The sequence below is a fragment of the Geotrypetes seraphini genome, chromosome 3, assembly GCF_902459505.1.
Source record: "Geotrypetes seraphini chromosome 3, aGeoSer1.1, whole genome shotgun sequence".
Lineage (NCBI taxonomy): Eukaryota > Metazoa > Chordata > Amphibia > Gymnophiona > Dermophiidae > Geotrypetes > Geotrypetes seraphini.
Window position 1 is genome coordinate 175,300,668 of NC_047086.1, and position 20,482 is coordinate 175,321,149.

The 20,482-nt window shown below is 45.5% G+C and overlaps 1 protein-coding gene across 3 annotated transcripts in view; it reads left to right on the forward strand.

Moving 5' to 3' along the window:
- The window catches only part of RSPH3 (radial spoke head 3), an 89,585-nt gene that overhangs the window by 59,159 nt on the left and 9,944 nt on the right, over positions 1 to 20,482 (forward strand). For all 3 annotated transcript variants that reach the window (XM_033939919.1, XM_033939918.1, XM_033939920.1), the window contains exons 7-8: positions 7,760 to 7,846; positions 11,741 to 11,835. In XM_033939919.1, the coding sequence (XP_033795810.1) occupies positions 7,760 to 7,846; positions 11,741 to 11,790 (137 nt within the window). In that variant the 3' untranslated portion in view covers positions 11,791 to 11,835. The remainder of the gene's footprint in view (positions 1 to 7,759; positions 7,847 to 11,740; positions 11,836 to 20,482) is intronic.

Genomic DNA, 20,482 nt, shown 5'->3' on the forward strand with positions numbered 1-20,482 from the left:
TATCATTGCGCACACTGGATCAAGGAGACTATTGCTTCTACTTACCTTCTTCAGAAAAAGCCTGTTCTGGAATTTCTCAAGGCTCATTCCACTAGGAGTCAGGCAGCTTCTTGGTCTGAGTCTTCGCTAGTGCCTTCAGTGGATATTTGTAAGGCTGCTGTTTTGTCTTCCTTGCATTCCTTTGTCAGACACTACCGTGTAGACGTTCAGGCATGTCGGGACGCAGTGTTCAGTGAGCGTGTTCTGGTGTCAGCCCTTGGGGGGCCCATTCATAATGGGACTGCTTTGGTACGTCCTACTTGTAAGATGCCTATGCCGGTCTGGAAAGTTGCTAAAGAAGGAGAAATTAGGTTTACCTACTAATTTACTTTCTTTTAGCCTCTCCAGATCGGCATAGGACCCCACCCTGTCTATTGTTGTATTGTTCTTGTAGGTGTTACGCGTGCAGATTTAGGTTTTTTTCTGCGGGTTCTAGTATTTTTCTAGGGCCGGGGAGAATTGAACAGCGGCTGTGGCTCGGCTGGTGAGCTTTGGGGACATTTTCTTGTTGAGATCTCTCCTTTGCATTTTCCAACAGCATTCAGGTTCTTACTCCTGTTCGGAGTTTTCTTTTTTTTTTTTCTGTTTACACTTCTTAGTTCTGCTTGGCTATTTGACAGAATGAGGTAATTAGGGGGAGTAACCTATTAAGTACTATGCCAAAGTTTTTTGGTTTTTTTTATTTATTTATTTATAAGTTTTAATAATCATATTACAAGAATCCTCTTGTTATAGAAATTCAGAGATAAAATTAAACAAAAAATCCGAAATATTATAGGAAACCCTACGGTACCTATGCAGAATCGGACTCCGATAAAGCCAAACTACTAAACAAATACTTCTGCTCAGTCTTTACCTGTGAGGCGCCGGGATCCGGTCCACTGCTTCAAACAAGGGAGAGCTCAGAAGACCCATTCAGGAATTTTGAATTTACTACCAGCAGCATCTATCAAGAATTATCAAGGCTCAAAGTGAACAAAGTCATGGGACCGGATAAATTGCACCCCAGAGTGCTTAGGGAATTGAGAGATGTCCTGGCAGAACTGTTAGCCGTGCTCTTCAATCTTTCCCTGAGCACGGGAAAAGTTCCAGTAGACTGGAAAACAGCTAACATCATTCCGCTTCACAAAAAGGGATGCAGGTCAGAGACTGCAAATTACAGGCCGGTAAGTCTTACATCAATAGTGTGTAAACTTATGGAAACGTTGATTAAATACAAATTAGATATGGTTCTGGACGATGAGAGGCTGAGGGATCCCCACCAGCATGGATTTACAAAGGAAAGGTCCTGCCAATCCAATCTAATCAACTTAAGAACATAAGAAACGCCTTCGCTGGATGAGACCTAGGTCCATCTAGTCCGGCAATCCGCACACGCGGAGGCCCAGTTAGGTGCTTCTTATTGGAGACCCGGATTTCCCGTATCCCCCGATGTGATTTGCAAGAAGGTATGAATCCAACTTGCGCTTGAAACCCAGAACAGTAGTCTCTGCTACAACCTCCTCTGGGAGAGCATTCCAAGCACCCACCACTCGTTGTGTGAAACAGAACTTCCCGACTTCTATGACCATTCCTTCTTTGAGGGTCTCACTGCCATACTTCTTGGGCGAGTTACTGATCCGGTATACATTGCAGGAGATTTCAATCAGGTGTTTGACCCGACTTGTGATCGTTCTCAGCCGGGACCTGGTGCGAGTATATCTCATACCAGAGGCCTGCCCTATCTTTGCGCCACTTTAGATCTGGTGGACCAGTGGAGCATTCTCCATACCACTGAACGGGATTACACACACCGCTCCAGAACACATAACACACAATCTAGGATAGATTACATCCTTACCATGCGCAGAGCATTTCTAAATGTAGATACAGCGGTAATAGGCCCGGCGGTGATTTCAGATCACGCGATGATCTGGCTAGATGTGAATGTGGGCTTCGGTTTACGCGGACCTGTACGTTGGCGCTTCCCTAGTTATCTATTTTCTGATGACCATTTCAAAACATACCTAGCGACTAAATGGGGTGAATTCCTAGACTTTAATGGTCAGCATAGCAATGATCCAACACTGTTTTGGAGCACAGCTAAGGTGGTGCTCAGAGGAGATTGTATAGCTTATGTAATAGCGCGTAATCGCCGTTTGTCCCGGGGAATACTGTGGTTGGAAAAAGAACTAGCAAGCGCTAAGCGTCAGTATACCCTGTTCCCGACCCGCCACGCTAGGGAACACTTAGCTTCCGTGGAAACGACCCTCAACTCTTATATACATGAGCGCACGGTAAAAATGCTCTTGTATCAAAAATTTTGCTACTGACGCTATGGAAATTGGGCAGGGAAGTTATTAGCCCGCTTGACTTCCCAGGTGCGGGGTCACCGTTATGTTCTGGGATTGAAGGATAATACGGGCCAATTTCACCACACTACTGAACACATTGCACAACTTTTTCAGTCCCACTTCGGGAAGATATATGGGCACCGGAACTCGGGAGCTGAACCCCTTATTAAGGACTATTTCACGGATTCCGGTTTACAGCCACTCTCTGACTCGGATGTTAGGTTTCTTAATGCACCCATCACCCCTAAAGAACTACATAAAGCTATCCACAATCAACGAAACTTTTCAGCTCCAGGGCCAGATGGCTTTACGGCAGAATTTTATAAATTGCTCTCAGGGCAGCTTAGTCCTTTTTTGAGGGACTATTACTCCCAGGTAATCCAGGATGAACATTTCCCTGGAGAAGTGAATGAGGCTTTAATCACGTTGATATTGAAGCCTGGCAAAGACAGTTCTTTTTTTTTTTTTTTTGTAAATCTTTATTCATTTTTGAATCTTACAACAAGTGAATTAAACATAATACAAACAATTTTCACATATCACTTGTATTTACAATCAAATATTCTTATAAGATAAAATAAATACCCCCTTTGTTAGGCAAAGACAGTTCTGCTCCCGAGTCCTATCGCCCAATTTCTTTGCTGAATGTAGACATCAAAATTCTGTCCAAAATCTTAGCTGATAGATTAGCGACCCTTCTCCCCGATGTGATTGCATCCACACAAGTCGGCTTTGTACAGGGTAGACAAGCAGTACATAGCATACGTAAATCATTGATAGCCTTAGCGCACACGCAACTCCATCACACTCCTATGCTTCTACTCAGTTTGGATGCGGCACAGGCATTCGACCAGGTCGATTGGACGTACCTCTTTGCTGTGTTAAATTGTATGGGGATATCGGCATTACGCAATTTATATTCCACTCCAACAGCAAGACTACTTGTCAATGACATTATTACTGACCCAATACCTATTGAGAGGGGAACTCGACAGGGTTGTCCCCTCTCTTATTTCTATTGTACCTCGAACCCTTTCTTCGCACAGTGTCTCAGGACCCCGACATAGTGGGTATGGACTTCGGGATTCATTCACTCAAAGTGTTGGCCTTTGCAGATGACCTATTATTTTTGCTAACTGACCCCGCTCACTCTGTTTGATATTTATTGCAAGCACTTGACGAATTCAAATTTTATTCGGGATTTACGTTGAACTACCAGAAATCTATGGCCCTAGCTAGCCCCATGACACTACAACAGACATGGAGCGGTCACTTCCCATTTACGTGGGCTCAGACTTCAATTCGCTATTTGGGGGTACAGATCCCCCGAGACCTTACGACACTGTACACCAGCAATATCACCCCATTGCTTCAAGACACCTCACAACATCTACAGAATTGGTCCACTTTTCCCTTATCGGTGACGGGCCGGGTAGCCCTTTTTAATATGGTGCTCTTTTCCAAATGGTTATATCGCTTTCAGGTTTTACCTCTGCTGCTGTCCCATGCCCATAACATTCGTTTAACGAAAGAGCTACAGTGTTTTCTATGGGGTGGTAAGCGACCACGTATGCCCTTGCTACGGATGTGTCTGCCCGGGGATAGGGGGGGCTATGGTTTATTAAATGTACGTTGGTATGCTATGGCTTGTCAGATGAGACATATTAATGATTGGATTAGAGGAACATCTGAATTTTCTGCTACACCACTGGAATTATCTTTGCTGGCTCCGTTCCATGTGAGCTATTTTCTACATGTGGCGGATCCGAGGATGCGTCCTTTGGTGTCTCACTACCCCATTTTTACGCCGGCCAGAAGGACATGGAGATGGGTCTGTAAAACAACCAAATTGTCTTCTAGGATGTCTTTATATTTGCCTATACAGGGCAATTGAGCTTTCCAGCTGTGCATGCAAAATGCCACCTTTCTTAGGTGGCAAGCACAAGGTCTACAATATCTTTTTCACCTGTTTTCGGAGGAGGGGAGCCTGGTCACATTTGCCGAGCTGCAACGGACTTTTGACCTACATGCTAATGATCTCTTCGCCTATTACCAGATCCGTCACTATGTTCAGTCCCTCCCAGTGGCTGCCCTTACTGAAGTCTGCAGGGAGGCGCTTTCGGAACTCTTCAGCCTTTCAGCACAACAGAGGATTCCTCTACGATTTCATATTGTGGGAATCCGGGATTGCCAACCAAGTACGAATCTGGATATATTAGCGACAGCGTGGGCTGAGGACTTGCATTGCCAGTTGACTGCTCAACAGTTACAACGGGTCCTGAAGAACATTCAGAAGGTGTCACCCAATATTACTCACTGGGAAATGTAATTGAAAATTGTTCTTCTAAGACTTTACATTCCACCGGAACGTGCAGCCCGGATGGGGATTACTGCGTCACATTCTTGCCCAAAATGCAATCAGGCTCACGCATCTTTGAGTCGCATGTTTTGGGCCTGCCCCGCAATCCAACAGTTTTGGAGACATCTGGGCCTATATACCACATCGCTTTGGGGACGGCGATAGCTTCCGCAACCGAGGCCGTTATTTGGATTTTATAATATAGCCTTGCCCAAACCCAGGGGAATGTCAGCATTTATCTCCAGAGCCCTTTTGATGGGAAAAAAAGCCATCCTCACCAACTGGCTCTCCCGTGATCCCCCGTCATATGCACAATGGAGATCCCTAATGATAGTGCACGCAACACTGGAGAGACGCATGGTGGGAGACTTGACTCTTGGCCCGGGTCGCAAATTTTGTCAGGTGTGGGAGCACTTCTGGCAGGACCTCACACCGCGTGCTCGCAGTAGACTTTTGAATCTTTAAGATTTTATTCCCACTCTCAGCTGTTGGACTGGCCATGGATTCTTGGGGGGGGATGGGAGGGGAACTGATTATATTGTTGAAAATGTTATTTCCTGAATGGTACTACTGTTTGTATTTGCTTCTTACTACTGGAATAATAAAAATCATTTAAACATAATCAATTTTTGAGAGTCCAGAAAACTACGAAGTTGTTCCAGTGCAAAGTATATATATTTGTTCCCTGCATATTTTATCACACATTTACAGGGATAACTTAATAAGAAGGTCCCTCCCATTTTTGTTATTTCTTCCCTCATATTTAAGAATAATTACCTCCGCACTTGAATAGACTTAGTAACATCAGGGAAAATCCAGATTTTTTCTCCAAGAAACAAATTTTGGGAAAGACGAAAATAATTCTTCATTATCATATTTAAGTCCTGCTCAAACACTAATGAAACAATCATGGTTCCTCTATATAGAATTTCCTCCTGAGTAGTTTCAAGAATAGTAGTCAAATTATTAAAATCTAATTCTTGAGGATAGGAATTCTATGTTTTTCTTGGGAGGTAATAGATTTTATTTATAGGCGGAATACACTCAGATGGAATTTTTAAAGTCTCAAGAAGATATCTTTTGAAAACTTCATTAGGTGTCCCAACAGCTAATTTAGGAAAATTCTAAACTCTTAAATTCAGTCTTCTACTGAAATTTTCCAAATTTTCAATTTTTTGTTGAAGATAAGTTCTATCTTGAACCATTGTAGAAGATAAAGTTTTTAATGAGGAAATCTCCTTATCCACCATATCAAACTTTCTCTGCATTTCAGCTTGAATATTTTGCACTGACAAAGATAAATCATCTAATTTAGTTGCTACCTTGGATATATCTTCAGATGTTTTTGTGACTGCAATTTCAAGTCTCTGAAAACTCTTCCAAATAGCTCCAAGAGTCACTGCAGAGGGGTCTGAGTTCTCTTCAACCCCAGAGAATGTTGCCTTGGCGTCCTGTCCAGTGCTATAGCCCCCTCCATGTGAGGACGCCAAGCTTTACGATTGCTCAGTTCTCTCACGCGAAGCACTGTGCTGCGCCGGATTTGGCAGTGAACGCGCTGCTGGAGCAGAGAGAGATGTTTCCAGGCCCAGCGCTCCGGCAGCTCCTTCTAACGGGGCTTCAGCGGGCATGATTTCTCCTCCTTCAGTTACCGGGGAGCTTGTCAGGAACTGATCCATCAGCGATTGTCCAGGGGCAGAGGAGTCCCTCCTGAGAATGCCCTTGCGTTTAGTATGGGGCATTTTTCTTTTTCAGCGAGGAAAAGATGTTTAGAAGGCAAAACCAGCAAGGTAAGATGGAACATCAGTTCCGAGTGCAATCACGCCACCGCCATCTTGTCTCTGACCATGCCAAAGTTTTGTCTCAGTGTCCACCTGTTGGTCATGATGAGATATAACCTGCTTGTAAGATGCCTATGCCAGTCTGGAGAGGCTAAAAGAAAGTAAATTAGCAGGTAAGAACCTAATTTCTCCTTCTTGTAAAATAACCTCTGGAAGCTTCACGACAGGATTATGTATCTCTCCCAGCCTTGAACTGCAGGGAACTCAAAACCAAGTTCCAACCCCTCCCTCTGTGGTCATATCCATGTGCTTACCCCTGGAACACCAGTCTAATTTCCTGCAGACTTAGCTGCAAGGTGTTTATCTCTTCTGCTCGTATTTAAGTTTAAAATTTCTAGTCACTTTAATTTGTTTTTGGCATGGGTCTTGCCCTTGTGCTGTGGATTCACCCTGCGGGACATCCTTTGGCAGGAAATCATAGACTTTTATATTTAGATTTTCTGCTTCTGGGGGGTTACCTGTTAGTAAAAGTGCAGTAAACCCCCTGGACAGCCTGCAGGACAGATCGAGGCTCCGGGATCGGGAGCTAACTCACCCTGGGTTTGTCCGCTATGGGGTAGAGTGCAAGCTGTGCGGTTCCGTGGAGGCGCAACCGGGATCAGGACCGGACTGCGTACCTTCCCTGATTGTCCTTGTCACTGACTGGGGTGACTGAGCAGGTGAGGCAATCAGAAGTGAAAAATCCCGTTTTCCCTGCTTCCTGAAATAATAGATCTCCATGCCAGTTCTGTTAATTGTAGCACAGCCACAGTAAGTACACTGTATGCATGTTTGTATTGGCGATTTGGGGGGTCTTCAAAAGTGGGTTTTGGGAAAACAAAGCTTGACCATGAACATCCATCCTCCTTGCATTGTGGCTAAGAGGTGTCGTTATCAATGTAGGCCACTGTTAAAACATGGGTTACTTTACCCCACTATCTTGTGCTATTGAGACCTAGTTACTAATTACTGTTGTTAACAGTAAAACACATCTTAATGGTTGCCCACCTAGATATTACAGAGCAAGTCTGTATGACAGGTCTGGAACAAGAGAAAGGAACAAGTACAAAAAAAAATCACGTTACTTTTAACCTTTTATCCTGTACTATTGGGACTGTTTCAGATGGTTAAAATAATATAATACAATTCTGGCCTTTCCATATTGTGTAATCAGTATCTAAAACAACTTGTTCTCTATTCTGCTTTATCAGATATCGAGACCGGATTCATTCCGTGGCTGATGATAGAGGTGGAGAAAAACTTGGAGAAGACCCTTCTAGGAAGAACCATGCTTGATCGTAAGTTGCATGGCTAGGAAGTGCAGCATTCTATACAGAGCCGTGAAGGGAGTACAGAGTCTTACCATAAAAAGTGCCAGCCAATTAAACCTTGCTTTTAAAGGCTACTTTGTATTTCACTCTCAACATTATTTTGTTAAGATCAGTTGGAGCCCTTTTGTTGTAACCACCCACATCCTGATGGCAGGATAGAACACTTTGCCCCAGTCTGTGTCAGAACCTGCATGAGATTTAATTAATTTAATATAAGGGGCCCTTTTACTAAAGTTTAATGTGTGATAACAGTGGCATTAGGCACCAGTAGGCACTTCTGGAAGTGCGATTCTGGTGCCTTTTCTTTAGATGCTGGTAAACGCCTTAAATATAAAGTTATTTGCTGTTTCAAATGGCGTTTCCCTTTTAACTTAGGCACCGGTAGGGCACCTATCGGCGCCTAAGTTAAGACACTGTTTGTAGAATTTCCCCCTTTCTGTGTATAAAACATGCTCTATAACAATTTTTTTTAAAATTCTTTATTCATTTTTAAAACTTCAGTTATGCACAAGAGATGATGCATTTACATATAATATTAACATTACAGCACAATAAACTTAATAGAATAAAGACAAGACTTATTCCCCCCCCCCCTCCATTTTCCAATTAACCAACATCTCATAAAAATACCTGTAAACAACCTATCTATACCTCTTAACCAATGCCAAATACCCCCCTCCTCGGATGTGTATGTTTTCCTCATTTATATAAATAAATCAGTCCTTACAATATTTAGTTAATGGTTCCCAAACTTCCATAAATTTTTTATAATATCCCTTCTGGATGGCCATAAACTTTTCCATTTTAAAGACATAACATAGGGAAAGCTTTATAACATTATCCACCCATATATCCTGAAATTTAGAATGTCAGGTGCTATTCACCAACTCTTCACCAGATGGCACTGTAGGATTGAAAGCAAGGGTCTCTAGGTCACTGGAGGAGAGTGTAGTGTAGTGGTTAGAGTTACAGACTCAGCACCTTAAGGTTGTGTGTTCAAACTAGAGAATGACACGGGGAAAAAAATCTGTCCCCGTCACTGCCCTGTCACCGGACCACTGTCTCCTTCACTGCCCCGTCCCTGCCATCCCCTTCACCGCTTCGGCCCCGTCTCCACAGCATCCACACTTCCCTCTCGCCACCTCACTGCCCTTCAACACCCCTCGCGCGGTCCGTGCATCACCCTCCCTCCCTCCCTCCCTCCCCCTTACCTTCTCGGCGCGTTTTACGGTTTCAGAGTACTTGTTGTAAGCCGCCGGAGCCTACGTGCATCGCGTGCATTTGTGGGTGGAAGCTTCTCTGACACAACCGGAAGTTGCGTCAGAGGAGAAGCTTCTGTCCACACATGCACGCGATGCACATAGGCTCTGGCGGCTTTCAACAAGTACTCTGAAACCTTAAAATGCGCCTCAAAGGTAAGGGGGAGGGAAAGAGGGAGATAGATTCGTAGGAAGATAAGGAGGGAGGTGACCACGCGCGTTCCCTCCCTTAACTGCGGGGACAAGGCCATTTACCGCTCCACGGGGCGGTGGATGGCCTTGTCCCCACACCTGCGGTGAGCACCTTTTCCCCCTCATCCACCATGTCATTCTCTAGTTCAAACCCCGTGCTGCTCCCTGTGATCCTAGAGAAGTCACTTACAGCTAGATTCACTAAGCCCACCAATCAAGTCCCGACCACTTTGCGACCACTTAGCGACCCGATTTCCCTCCGACCCAATTCACTAACCTCGTGGCCGATCATCCTCCAATCCGATCCGCGTATGCAAATGAGGGGAAACGGCATATAAAGTAGGCATGCAGCGATTTACTAACAAAAAACTGGAACACCAAGTGGGTTGGCCGATCAACAAACAAGCAACTGCTAGGGACCAGTCGCTCACGTTGTTTCCGACTGCATCTCCTGATCTATGCCCTGACTTTCCTGCTTTCTGCCCCAATTGCCGCCCTGCTTCTGCCCCGACTCTCCTGGCCTTCCCCCACAGTGCAAGCCCATGGTTTTAACCTGCAAGTTTAAAGCGGGTTAAAACCACAGGCTCGCTATAAAAAGTAAAAAAAGTAAAGTTTTAAAGAAAAGGTTGCTGCTCTGTAAGCATGCACAGGATGCGTCGGGATCGCTATTCAGTGATCCGTGCAGTCGGTTGGGAGCATGATTCTGAGCGTCCTCATTTGCATGAGGACGCTTTATGAATCGGCCCCCCACCCACAGATCAGATCGCTCATGGATCGGATCCATTCCGTGGGCTTAGTGAATCTAGCCCTTAATCCTTCACTGCCCCAGGTGTATTAGACAGACTATGAGCCTACTGGGTTCGATAAGGAAAATGCTTGAGTACCTGATTTGTTACCTGTTCTGAGCTCCTTTGGGAGGATGGGCTAAAAAATCAAATAAATAGATAAATTAGAATCAGGCCTGAAAGATCAGAGAGCTTTTTCTCTCTTTGGGCTAGATTCACAAAGCAATTGTGTACCGATCGGTTTGTGAGCCCTTAGCGAGCAGATTTCCCTCCGGCCCGATTCACTAAAGTGTTTAGCGATCCCCTCCCGATCCGTGCATGCAAATGAGGGAAATGGCATGCAAATTTGGGAGGGCAGCGATTCACTAAACACTTTAGCTAACACCGATTGGACTTGCTGATCAGAAAAGAAGCGACTGCTGAAGACCAGTCGCTTCTATCCTGGCCGACTCTCCTGCCCTCTTCTGCCCTTTAAAACCACGGGCTTGCAGTGCTCTTTAGCAGAGCAAGCTCATAGTTTTAAATCCGCCGCTGCCATCGGGCCCAACGTTGCCCCCCCATCCCCGCAAATATAGCAGGAGGGATGCCAACTCCCTCCTGCCATCGCAAAACCACCATCGGCCCGGCCGGGCCCAGCCCACCCCTCCCCATACTTTACTCGGGTTCTTTAAAATTATGGCAGGAGGGTTCCCACTCCCTCCTGCCATATCTACAACTCCCTGATGCCACCCCCCCCGGACGCCCCCTCCCCGTACCTTTAACAGAGCAGGAGGGGTGCTCAATCCCTCCTTCTCCAATGCCTCCCGTGACGAGTCTGAGGCCTTAGGCCATGCCCTGGTGCATTGTGTGATGCACGGGGTGGGGCCGTTATGTTAGTTTTTGGGTGGGACCGATGGCAGGAGGGAGTGGGAACCCTCCTGCCATAATTTTTTTCAACGCGGTTGCAGGGCAAATTTTTTTTGGGGGGTTGGGGAGGGAGGGGGGTTAGGGGCACTTGTTGGGAGGGGGGGTTAGTAGTTCTAGATATGGCAGGAGGGAGTGGGAATCCTCCTGCCATAATTTTTCTAAACGCGGCTGCGGGGCAAATTTTTTTGGGAGTTCGGGTCACTTGTTGTGAGGGGGGTTTCATTTTTTTTTTTAAATTGGGCAGATATTTTGCATATATAAAACACGCAAAATATCTGCCCAAAGCCCTGACAGTAGTGACAGTTTCTCCTGTCACTACTGTCAGGGCTTTAACGATCCGTGCAGTCAATTGGGGGCATGCCTCCGATCGCCCCCATTTGCATGCAGATAGTTGGCGAATCAGTCGGCCTGCCTCCAATCGCACATGGATTGGAAGGTTAGTGAATCTAGCCCTTTGTCCTGTAGCATTCGCCCTTGCTATGTGAATTTTCTCTAATAATTAAAGCCCAGTCAGGTTTCAGTGAAACAATGAAATGTGTCCACTACCTACAAAACACAGACACACACTTTCTTGGGATCTTCTTTAAATAGAGAACTCAAATGTTAAAGAAATCTTTATTTTGAAATAATTGGCAGTGGCACAAGTTAATATGATTTACACTGACTGAAGACATCTCAACAGCAACTTAAAAGGTAATAGATCATATGTCTCCTTACAGTGATGATTCGTGAAGTGGTTGGAACCAGATTAAATGCATTCCGTCAGTAGGAGAACCAACCAAGCTGAGAACAAATGGGCACAACAAACTATCAGGTAAGAGCAACTTCCATTCAAGTGGCAGGCAAAAGACCTCTGCAAATGTGAGAGTTTTTTTCTAGGACTCCCACAAAATTTAGCTACAAGTAGAGGTTAATGAGATTCTCACTATTCAGCTTTAAATAGTGTACTATGGTTAATTTCATAACCACTTTTGGGGCCTGCAAGTTCATTTTCAAAATGAAATATGGGCCCCTTTAACAAATTCACTGAAGCCTATAGGAATTGAATGGGCTTCGGTGCATTTACGACAGCAGCGGCTCTGTAAAAGAGGCCCTACATGTGAACTTTGCACCTGCTTACCAGGAGCATGGTTTTGCAGTGTCCAGCTTTCATAAGCCAGTGGAAAACTTGTTACTGTTCTTAGACAGTCTCAAGCTGCGTTATTACATCGTGTTTTACAAACCTCTAAAAAATAGCATTATGTTACAAAAAGAGCATCTTGCAGGTTTATACTATATGGGCAAATGCCATAATCTATCTGGTTTTTAATATTGTTATCGTGTCACTCAGTCTCTCATGTAACTGTAATATAAAGCACAAAGACTGAGCTGATATGTTTTGGTGAACATTACCCCAGTTGTATGCTACAAGGAGAAAGAGAGTGGAAGTAGACAGGCAAGGGGACACCTGAGGGCAAATAATGATTAAATCATAGATAATGGCAGATGAAGACTGACTGGTCCAACCTATGTTTTTAGTTTTTCTGGTTAGGGCCTCCGTGTGTGCGGATCGCCGGACCTGACGGACCAAAGTCTGATCCGGTGATGGCAGTTCTTATGTTCTTGTGATAGATCACATCTGCCAGCTGTAGAAGCTTGACAACTGTTGTAGTATATTACTTCTCAAGTCAGATTTTGTTGCCTTCTTTCTTGATTCTCTACTACCTTGGTGGAAGAGTATGCATTTGCCATACTAAATCCAAGAGTCAGGTCTTCCCACTCTTGTGACTTACCACAAAACTTTGTAACAGATTTAAACTATACTAAAACTGTTGCTTGAACATTCAGCTTCCTAGATCCTCTTAGCCTTACTAGATGGTAATCAGCCATCACCAACCTGCTAACAACCCAACCCATTTGGTTTCTGGGGAGTTGTAACCTGAGGTTTTCACACCACTATCCTGTGGTCTAATATGTTCCTGTTTTGTGATTCCTTTATGTTTGCCATGTTTTCTCAATTTCAACCCCCCTCCCTCCCCCCCCACACACACCATTTACTTTGCTTCTGAAAGATTGATAGCCATCCTAACCTTGTTCCTATCATTGTCCTTTTCACCTGTTCTAAGCACATCTGAATTCTTTCACAGTACTGGTTTCCACTACCCAGGGCTGGTGCTAAACATGATGGGACCCAGGGCAAACACTAGAGAAGGTCCTCCAAAGCTTACTTACAGGTTGTCCCTATTTCAACTTCAGACAGATTTGGGGCCCCCCAGTGACATGGGGGTTCAGGGCAACCCAGAACCAGTGGCATTGAGAGAGGAGCCAGTTTTTTCAAACTGATAGCATTGTGATTGGGATCCTGTCTGACAGGAGGAGGATTTGGTGGGGGTTTCCTATGACTTTGAGGCCCCAAAGGAGAACCTTCTCCCCTCAAATGTTGCCTGGTTCCCGAATAAGCTTCTCTTACTGGACCAGGCTCCCTGTCAGTACTGGGCTTGCCAGGAGTTAGGCCAGAGGCCAGTATTCCTCCTCCCAAGGGTCACCCAGCTCCCAAAGGAACGCTTGCGCTTCTCAGCTTGGGAACTGTTCTTTTCAGCACCACAATCCACTCAGAGTGAGTAGACAGCTCCTAGCAGCATTTGCAGCTCTTATGCAAATCAACTCCACTATTCATGCTCTCTCAATGAGCTCCAGTGCACAGGCTGCCTCTACTGGCTGGCCAGTGACAGGATCCTCACCCTGTTACACTCACTAAACTGAGATGAGGGAAATGTTATGTTTTCCAAATATAAGTTTAACAAATATGGCCATTTCCTTTCAATGAGATCTTTAAATATGGAGGAATAAAATGTGGCATACATCATCTGGGTCAATGTACACTGTAATGCTTTGGACACAATCCTTGTAAGGAATAAACTTAAGTATTTCATTTCAATGTCTCTAAATACTTGTGCAGTTACATCTACTTTTATCTTGAGTGTTTAGATAAATCAGTCAGTTTATTAATAAGTGCTTCAATCTGCATGGAGTTTACGTAGTCCTCCCATTGCATTTCCTAACCAACCGGAAAGATCATGGATCTTTCTTTCTGTTCCTTTTGATTTAGATATTAAGTCTTGCCAAAGCTAACATCATGTCTTCTAGTGGCATCCCATGCTTTGTTTAGACATGAGTAAGCATCTCTCCAGACCAGTACAGTTCACTAATGGGTAAGAGCTCACCATGACCAGCTGACCACCATGACTGAGACAAAACTTTGGCTGTAATACTAATAGCTGTGCTTCCCTCTAGTCTAACCAGTCTGTTCTCAGTCTCAGCAGGTGTGGTAAGCTGTGCCAGTCTTCCCTTGGTTAGTGTAGGCCTATTGGAAGTTGTTTAGTGGTCTTCTTGTCCGTTTGGTACCGGACTGAGCTTGGAGGGACCCTTTCTGGGGTGTCATACTCAACGGGTCATAAGTTGAGTCCTTCCCCCATTTCCTCCACCTCCCCAAAATTTTTCTAGAGTTGCCTCAGCTGTAAGCCTTGCCACCTATACCGGCAAGGCATATGGCTTAGAGAGCCAGTAGAGTCTGTTCTGAGAAAAAAAAAAATCTTGAGGCAGTGCCGGTCTGAAGGGAGCCTTCAGTTCATTGTTATTGCTTTTTATTGCTAACTGCACTTTTTCCCTTAGCTAGGTCACGTATTGCGCAATGAGTACTTTTAAAGGGAAAAAGTGCTCATTGTGCTCCAGGCACGAGGTCAATGCGGCTGGCCTGTGCTCACGGTGTACCGGCCACCGCGAAGGGGAATCCTCATCAGCTTCAGGTGCCGGGATCCAGGGATCCCCTTCGCAGAAGGGAAGCCCGGACTTTTCTCGCCACCCACACAATAATTCCCCCAGCCACCAAAGGTCAGGGAAATAAGGTTTCCCTTACCGCCGATGCCGCTGGGGACTCCGTTATTGATGCTGCCGACTTGCCTGCTTTAGCTACTGGGAAGGTTCAGACTTCTTAGCCGCTACAGGCCTCTGGGGCATGCTTTTTGGCGGGCTTTGCTCCAATTTTGGCGGGAAGCGCCTCCATTTTCCCTGCAGCATCAGGTGACCTTCCCTCTGTTTTGGAGAGACAGGGGCAGGTTTATGCTGGGTCCTCTGCTTTGGCAGTGAGTCCCATTGGGACACCAGGGGTTTTTTCCTGATTTGGTTTTCGCCTTGTGTAAGGCTTATCTTCAGTCGGCATATGGTACCCGTTAAGGGCGGCTCAGCCTTGAGGGACTCTGAGGAGCATAGGTTAGAGTCCCTCTTAAGCAGAATTTTGAAGTCACTGCCCTTGCGATTCAGGCAGTGATGTGTGGCTATCTGGTAGCTCGGGCTTGTTTTTGGTGGGCTGAGCGTGTCCTTGACTATGAGTCTGATGACTGGCCCTTGGTGGAACAGGAAGTAGCCAAAATTGAGATTGGTGCTTCTTATCTCTCTGATGCCATGTATGACCTCTTGCGGGCATCAGCCAAGTCCATGGCTCTTGGGGTAGCCGCTCGTCATACCTTGTGGCTCCGGGCTTGGTTGGTGGATGCAGCATCTAAGGCTAAGCTGATGAAATTTCCCTTTCAGGGGTCTTTTTTTGGGGGCGAGGATTTGGACAAGTTGGTTCAGATCTTAACAGACTCTAAGGTGCCCCGTCTTCCTGAAGATCATACCCGCCTGCCTGCGTGTGGTGGCAGTGCTTGGAGGCATTTGCGTGATTTCTCAGATATCACCCTGGTCAAGGGGGCTTCTTCTTTTCCTGTCTCTCGGTCTCCCTGGGGCTGTTTATTTCAGCGAATGCAGTCCTTTCGGAGGGGCCTGTCGGGATATGATTCATCTCTGGCTCCCCCACCGCCTGTCCCGCCCAATGATTCCTTGCCAGCGTCTTCCTTGGCTCCAGTGGGCGCTCGATTGAGAGTCTTTTACCAGGGGTGGGCCGAGATCAGAACGGATCAGTGGGTCCTGGAGGTGATTCGGGACGGTTATGCTCTGGAGTTTTCTCACTCCTTGCCAGATCACTTTCTCATTTCTCCTTGTCAGGAGGCAAGGAAGAAGCGAACCTTTTGCCAGATGCTTCAAAAATTGCTAGATCTCAAAGCGGTAGTGCCCATGCCTCCGCAGGAGTGTGGCACCGGCCGGTATTCGATTTACTTTGTGGTGCCCATGAAAGAGGGGAAGTGTCAGCCCATCTGGTCGTATTGAAGTGGAGGATGATATTTTCTTTCTCAAAGGTCCATCGACCACAAGAGGGCATACGCTTAAAATCAGGGGTGGGAAATTTCATAGCAACACCAGGAAGTATTTCTTCACTGAACGAGTGGTTGACCATTGGAATGGGCTCCCAGTGCCAGTGATCGAGGCCAGGAGCGTGCAAGATTTCAAGAAAAAGTGGGATGCCCAAGTCGGATCTCTGCAAGGGTAGTGTAAAGGGATGTCATCAGAGTGTGACCCCTAGGAGGGTGGTTAGGGGGAGGGTTAATAGAGTGGGCAGACTTGATGGGCTATAGCTCTTCTCTGCCGTCATTTTCTATGTTTCTAACAGGGCTCTGCAAGTTCCATCTTTTCACGAGACACTGAGATCTGTCATTCTGGGGGTTCAGCCGGAGAAATTTCTGACCTTTCTCGATCTGACAGAGGCCCACTTCAATGTTCTGATTCGCACCTCCCATCAGCGGTTCCTTCGCTTTGTGATCTTGGGATGGCACTATCAGTTTTGTGCGCTTCATTATGATCTGGCCATGGCTCTGGGGACATTCAGCAAGATTATTGTGGTCATGGCGGCGGCCTTGCGCAAGGAGGGCATTTTGGTTCACCTCTATCTGGATGACTGATCTGAGCAAAGTCTTTTCAGGAGAGTTCCTGAGTTATGGCTCGGGTTGTTGGAGTTCCTGCAATTGCTGGGATGGGTAGTCAACCTGTCCAAGAGCTGTTTGGCTCTGTCTCAGTGCCTAGAGCACCTTGGGGTTCTTTTTAACACCAGCTTGGGGAAGGTCTAACTTCTAGAGGCTCAAGTGGTCAAGTTTGCAGTCGCAGATTCGTCTTCTGATGGATTCCCGGTGTCTTCAGGTGTAGGGTTTCTCCAAGTCTTGGGGTCAATGGCGGCTTCCCTGGACATGGTTTGGTGGGCCCAGGCTCATATGCGCCTACTCCAGCAGTGGTCGTCCAAGGTGCACGATTTGGACTCTCCCATTCCTCTTCAGGGGTTAGTTCATTGCAGTCTCCGTTGGTGGCCACAGTCTTACAATCTGGTGCAGGGAGTGAGTCTGGCTCAGCCCCAGTGGACAGTGCTTCAGTCTCCTTGGTTGGGGAGCTCAGTGTCTCGGTTGCTCGGCTCAGGGCAGCTTGTCTCCAGAGGAGGCATCATGGTTGATCAATGTTCTGGAAACCAGTGGCTTATGTCAGTCATCTGGTGGCGCAGGAGGCTTCTCTGCTCATGGTGTGGGTAGAGACTCATTTTTGGGACATCTCGGCTTCCCACATAGCAAAAGTGTCAAATGTCCAGGCGAACTTCCTCAGTCATCACGTGCTAGATCTCGGAGAGTGCTGTCTCGGTCCCGCAGCCTTCAAGTTGATTGTGCAGTCTTGGGGGCTGCCAGTCATGGACCTGATGGCCATAAATGCCAACACCAAAGTACCACGGTTCTTCATTCGGCGCAAGGATGTTCAGGCCGAGGAGCTGGATGTTCTGGTACAGCCTTGGCCAACGGCGGGCCTCCTGTACGTGTTTCCGCCATGGCCAATGATGGGCAGAGTCCTTCTTCACATTGCTCGGCACCCCAACCGCTTGATCCTGGTGGCTCCGGATCTGGTTTGTCTTCTCGTGGCAGATCCTGTTCCGCTGCCCCTCTTGCCTGACCTTCTGACTCAGGGCCCTATTCTAATGTTCGATCTGGGTCCCTTTTGTCTTACAGCTAGGTAAGAAAGGTTATTCAGATAAAGTGATCTTCACTCTCTTGGGATTCTGGAAGCTTTCCACTTCTTGGGCTTATGTGCAGGTTTGGTGTAATTTTGAATAGTGCTGAGCGTGGAGTGGTTTCCTTTCGCGCCTCTTTGCCTCATATCTTGGAGTGCTTGCAGGATGGCCTGGATAGGGGCCTGGCCTGGTCTTCTCTCCGGGTATAGCTTGCTGCACGGTAAGTGTTTAATTTCTTTTCCAATCATGGTTCACTTTTTGACGGTGTCTAAATTGTTTCGGCCTCCAGTGCAGCCTTTGGTTCTGCTTGTGGAGTTCCACAGGGCTCCCCATTGTCTCCTTTACTTTTTAACATTTATATGACTACATTAAAGAACCTCAGTTTAGCCGCTTCTGAAACAATTTTTACATATGCGGATGATATTTTTATTCTATTAGAAGTAGATCCAAAACTGAGCAACTTTGAACTAAATATAAACTTGTATTTCCAGACTTCAAATATGAGCTACCTCTGTTCAAATGAAACTTAGTGCAACCAATCTGGTCCTGTCCATGCTAGTGCGCCCTCCCTTTGAGCCCCTGGGTTCCTGCTCATTGAAGGACCTTACTCTCAAGGCAGATGCATTTCTGAGCAGCAGGCTTTTTATTGTAGGTCTCCCTTCCTGGAGTTTTCTAGGGTGCGGGTGGTGCCTGTTCCTTCCTTTCTGCCGAAGGTTGTCTCACTTTTTCATGTCCAACAGGCTGTGGACCTCCTGGTCTTGGGTAGCCAGGAGGGCTCTTCGGAACAGAGACAGTTGTGCAAGTTGGTTGTCTTGTTGGATCCTTCTTTTTGCACTCTTAGCGGGTCCTTGTAAGGTGGACTACCATTGCATGCTGGATCAAAGAGACTATCGCTTCCGCCTATCGTCTTCAGAAGAAGCCTGTTCTGGATTTTCTCAAGGCTCATTCTACTCAGGGTCAGGCAGCTTCTTGGGCTGAGTCTTCTCTGGTGCCTCCAGTGGATATCTGTAAGGCTGCAGTTTGGTTTTCTCTGTATCTTCTTTGTATCTACACAAACAACATTATTCGTATATGCATTTATAATCAATCAAAATCCCCACAGCAAGATAAAAAAAACCCCACCCCACCCAACCTAACCAATACCTTACAAGAGAATAAAACCATGATATAAATATTCCTCTCCCACCCTACCTCCCCCTGGGGGTGTGTGCAATATACCAACAGGATCAAAGGAACCCCCCCACCCCCAATACAACGCATCCATAAAAGATATCAAAGGGCCCCAGATTAACTTAAATCTCTTAGTATGACCCATTATATCTGTATTCATTTTTTCAAATCTATAAGTTAAGCATAAACTTGCTTACCAAAAATTAAAGTTAAGGCGATCCCAGTTCTTCCAGTTGCACGTAATCATTTGTATGGCTATCCCGGTCATAATAAGGAAAAGCCACCCTCTATATATGTCCAATGAGGGCTTCAGATGTAAGATCATCCCACATATGACTGCCTCATATGTCAAAGTAATCGATGCCTCAATAGCATTAATCTGTCCCCATATCAACTTCCAGAACTTGAGTATTAAAGGACAATAGAACAACAGATGATCCAGTGTCCCTAAATCAAGATGACAATGTTAGCATCTATTTGACCTAGAACTATCTAACTTTTGTAAACAAATAGGGGTCCAAAACGTTCTATGCAATAACAAAAACCTTGTTTGTCTCATAGATGCTGACACTGTACATCTCATCCTCTGAGTCCAAATTCGTGGCCATCGAGATGCAGAAATGTACTGCTTTATCTCAATGCTCCAAATTTCTCTGACTATTTTTTGGTTTCTTATTCAAAAATTCAGAAATTAATTTATATCACCTAGTGGCCTGATGTCCCAGCAAATCTGTCTGGAACAGACCTGCAAACTGTAATAGTTTTTAAAATTCTGCCATTCAGGGAACCCGCTCCGAATGGCCTGCTTCAGCTGCAACCATCTATAATTTTGAGATTTTGAAATTCCAAATGATTGTTGCAGCCGTGAAAAATCCAGCAGTTTCCCATTAGATTTAATATCATCTAATGTTTGAATGCCTGCCTGCATCCAATACTTCCAGGAGATCCCAGATCCACCTATTTGAACCTTGGAGTTAACCATAAGAACTGATAAGTGGATTTTTCCACTGGAACATCTGTTAATTTATTAATAAATTTCAGTATTTTCCATATATCAAATAAAATACTATTGTCCTTAACATATCTAGGTAACTTTTTACTCAGAACATGAAACAATCATATTGGGGACATGAGTTGCCATTCTAAATATAGCCAATCAGGAAGATGTTCCATGAGCTCAGGAAGGATCCAATCATACACTGATGATATCTGTAGAAATTTGTGAAATTTACCCCACCTTCAGCAATTGGTTTTTGCAATGACACCAAAGCTATTCTAGCAGTTTTACCCAGCCAAATAAATTTAGTGATAATACTATTTAGTTTTTTATAAAAGGATCCCTGAAAAAAAACTGGCAACATCCTCATTTGGTAACAAACCACAGGCAAAACCATCA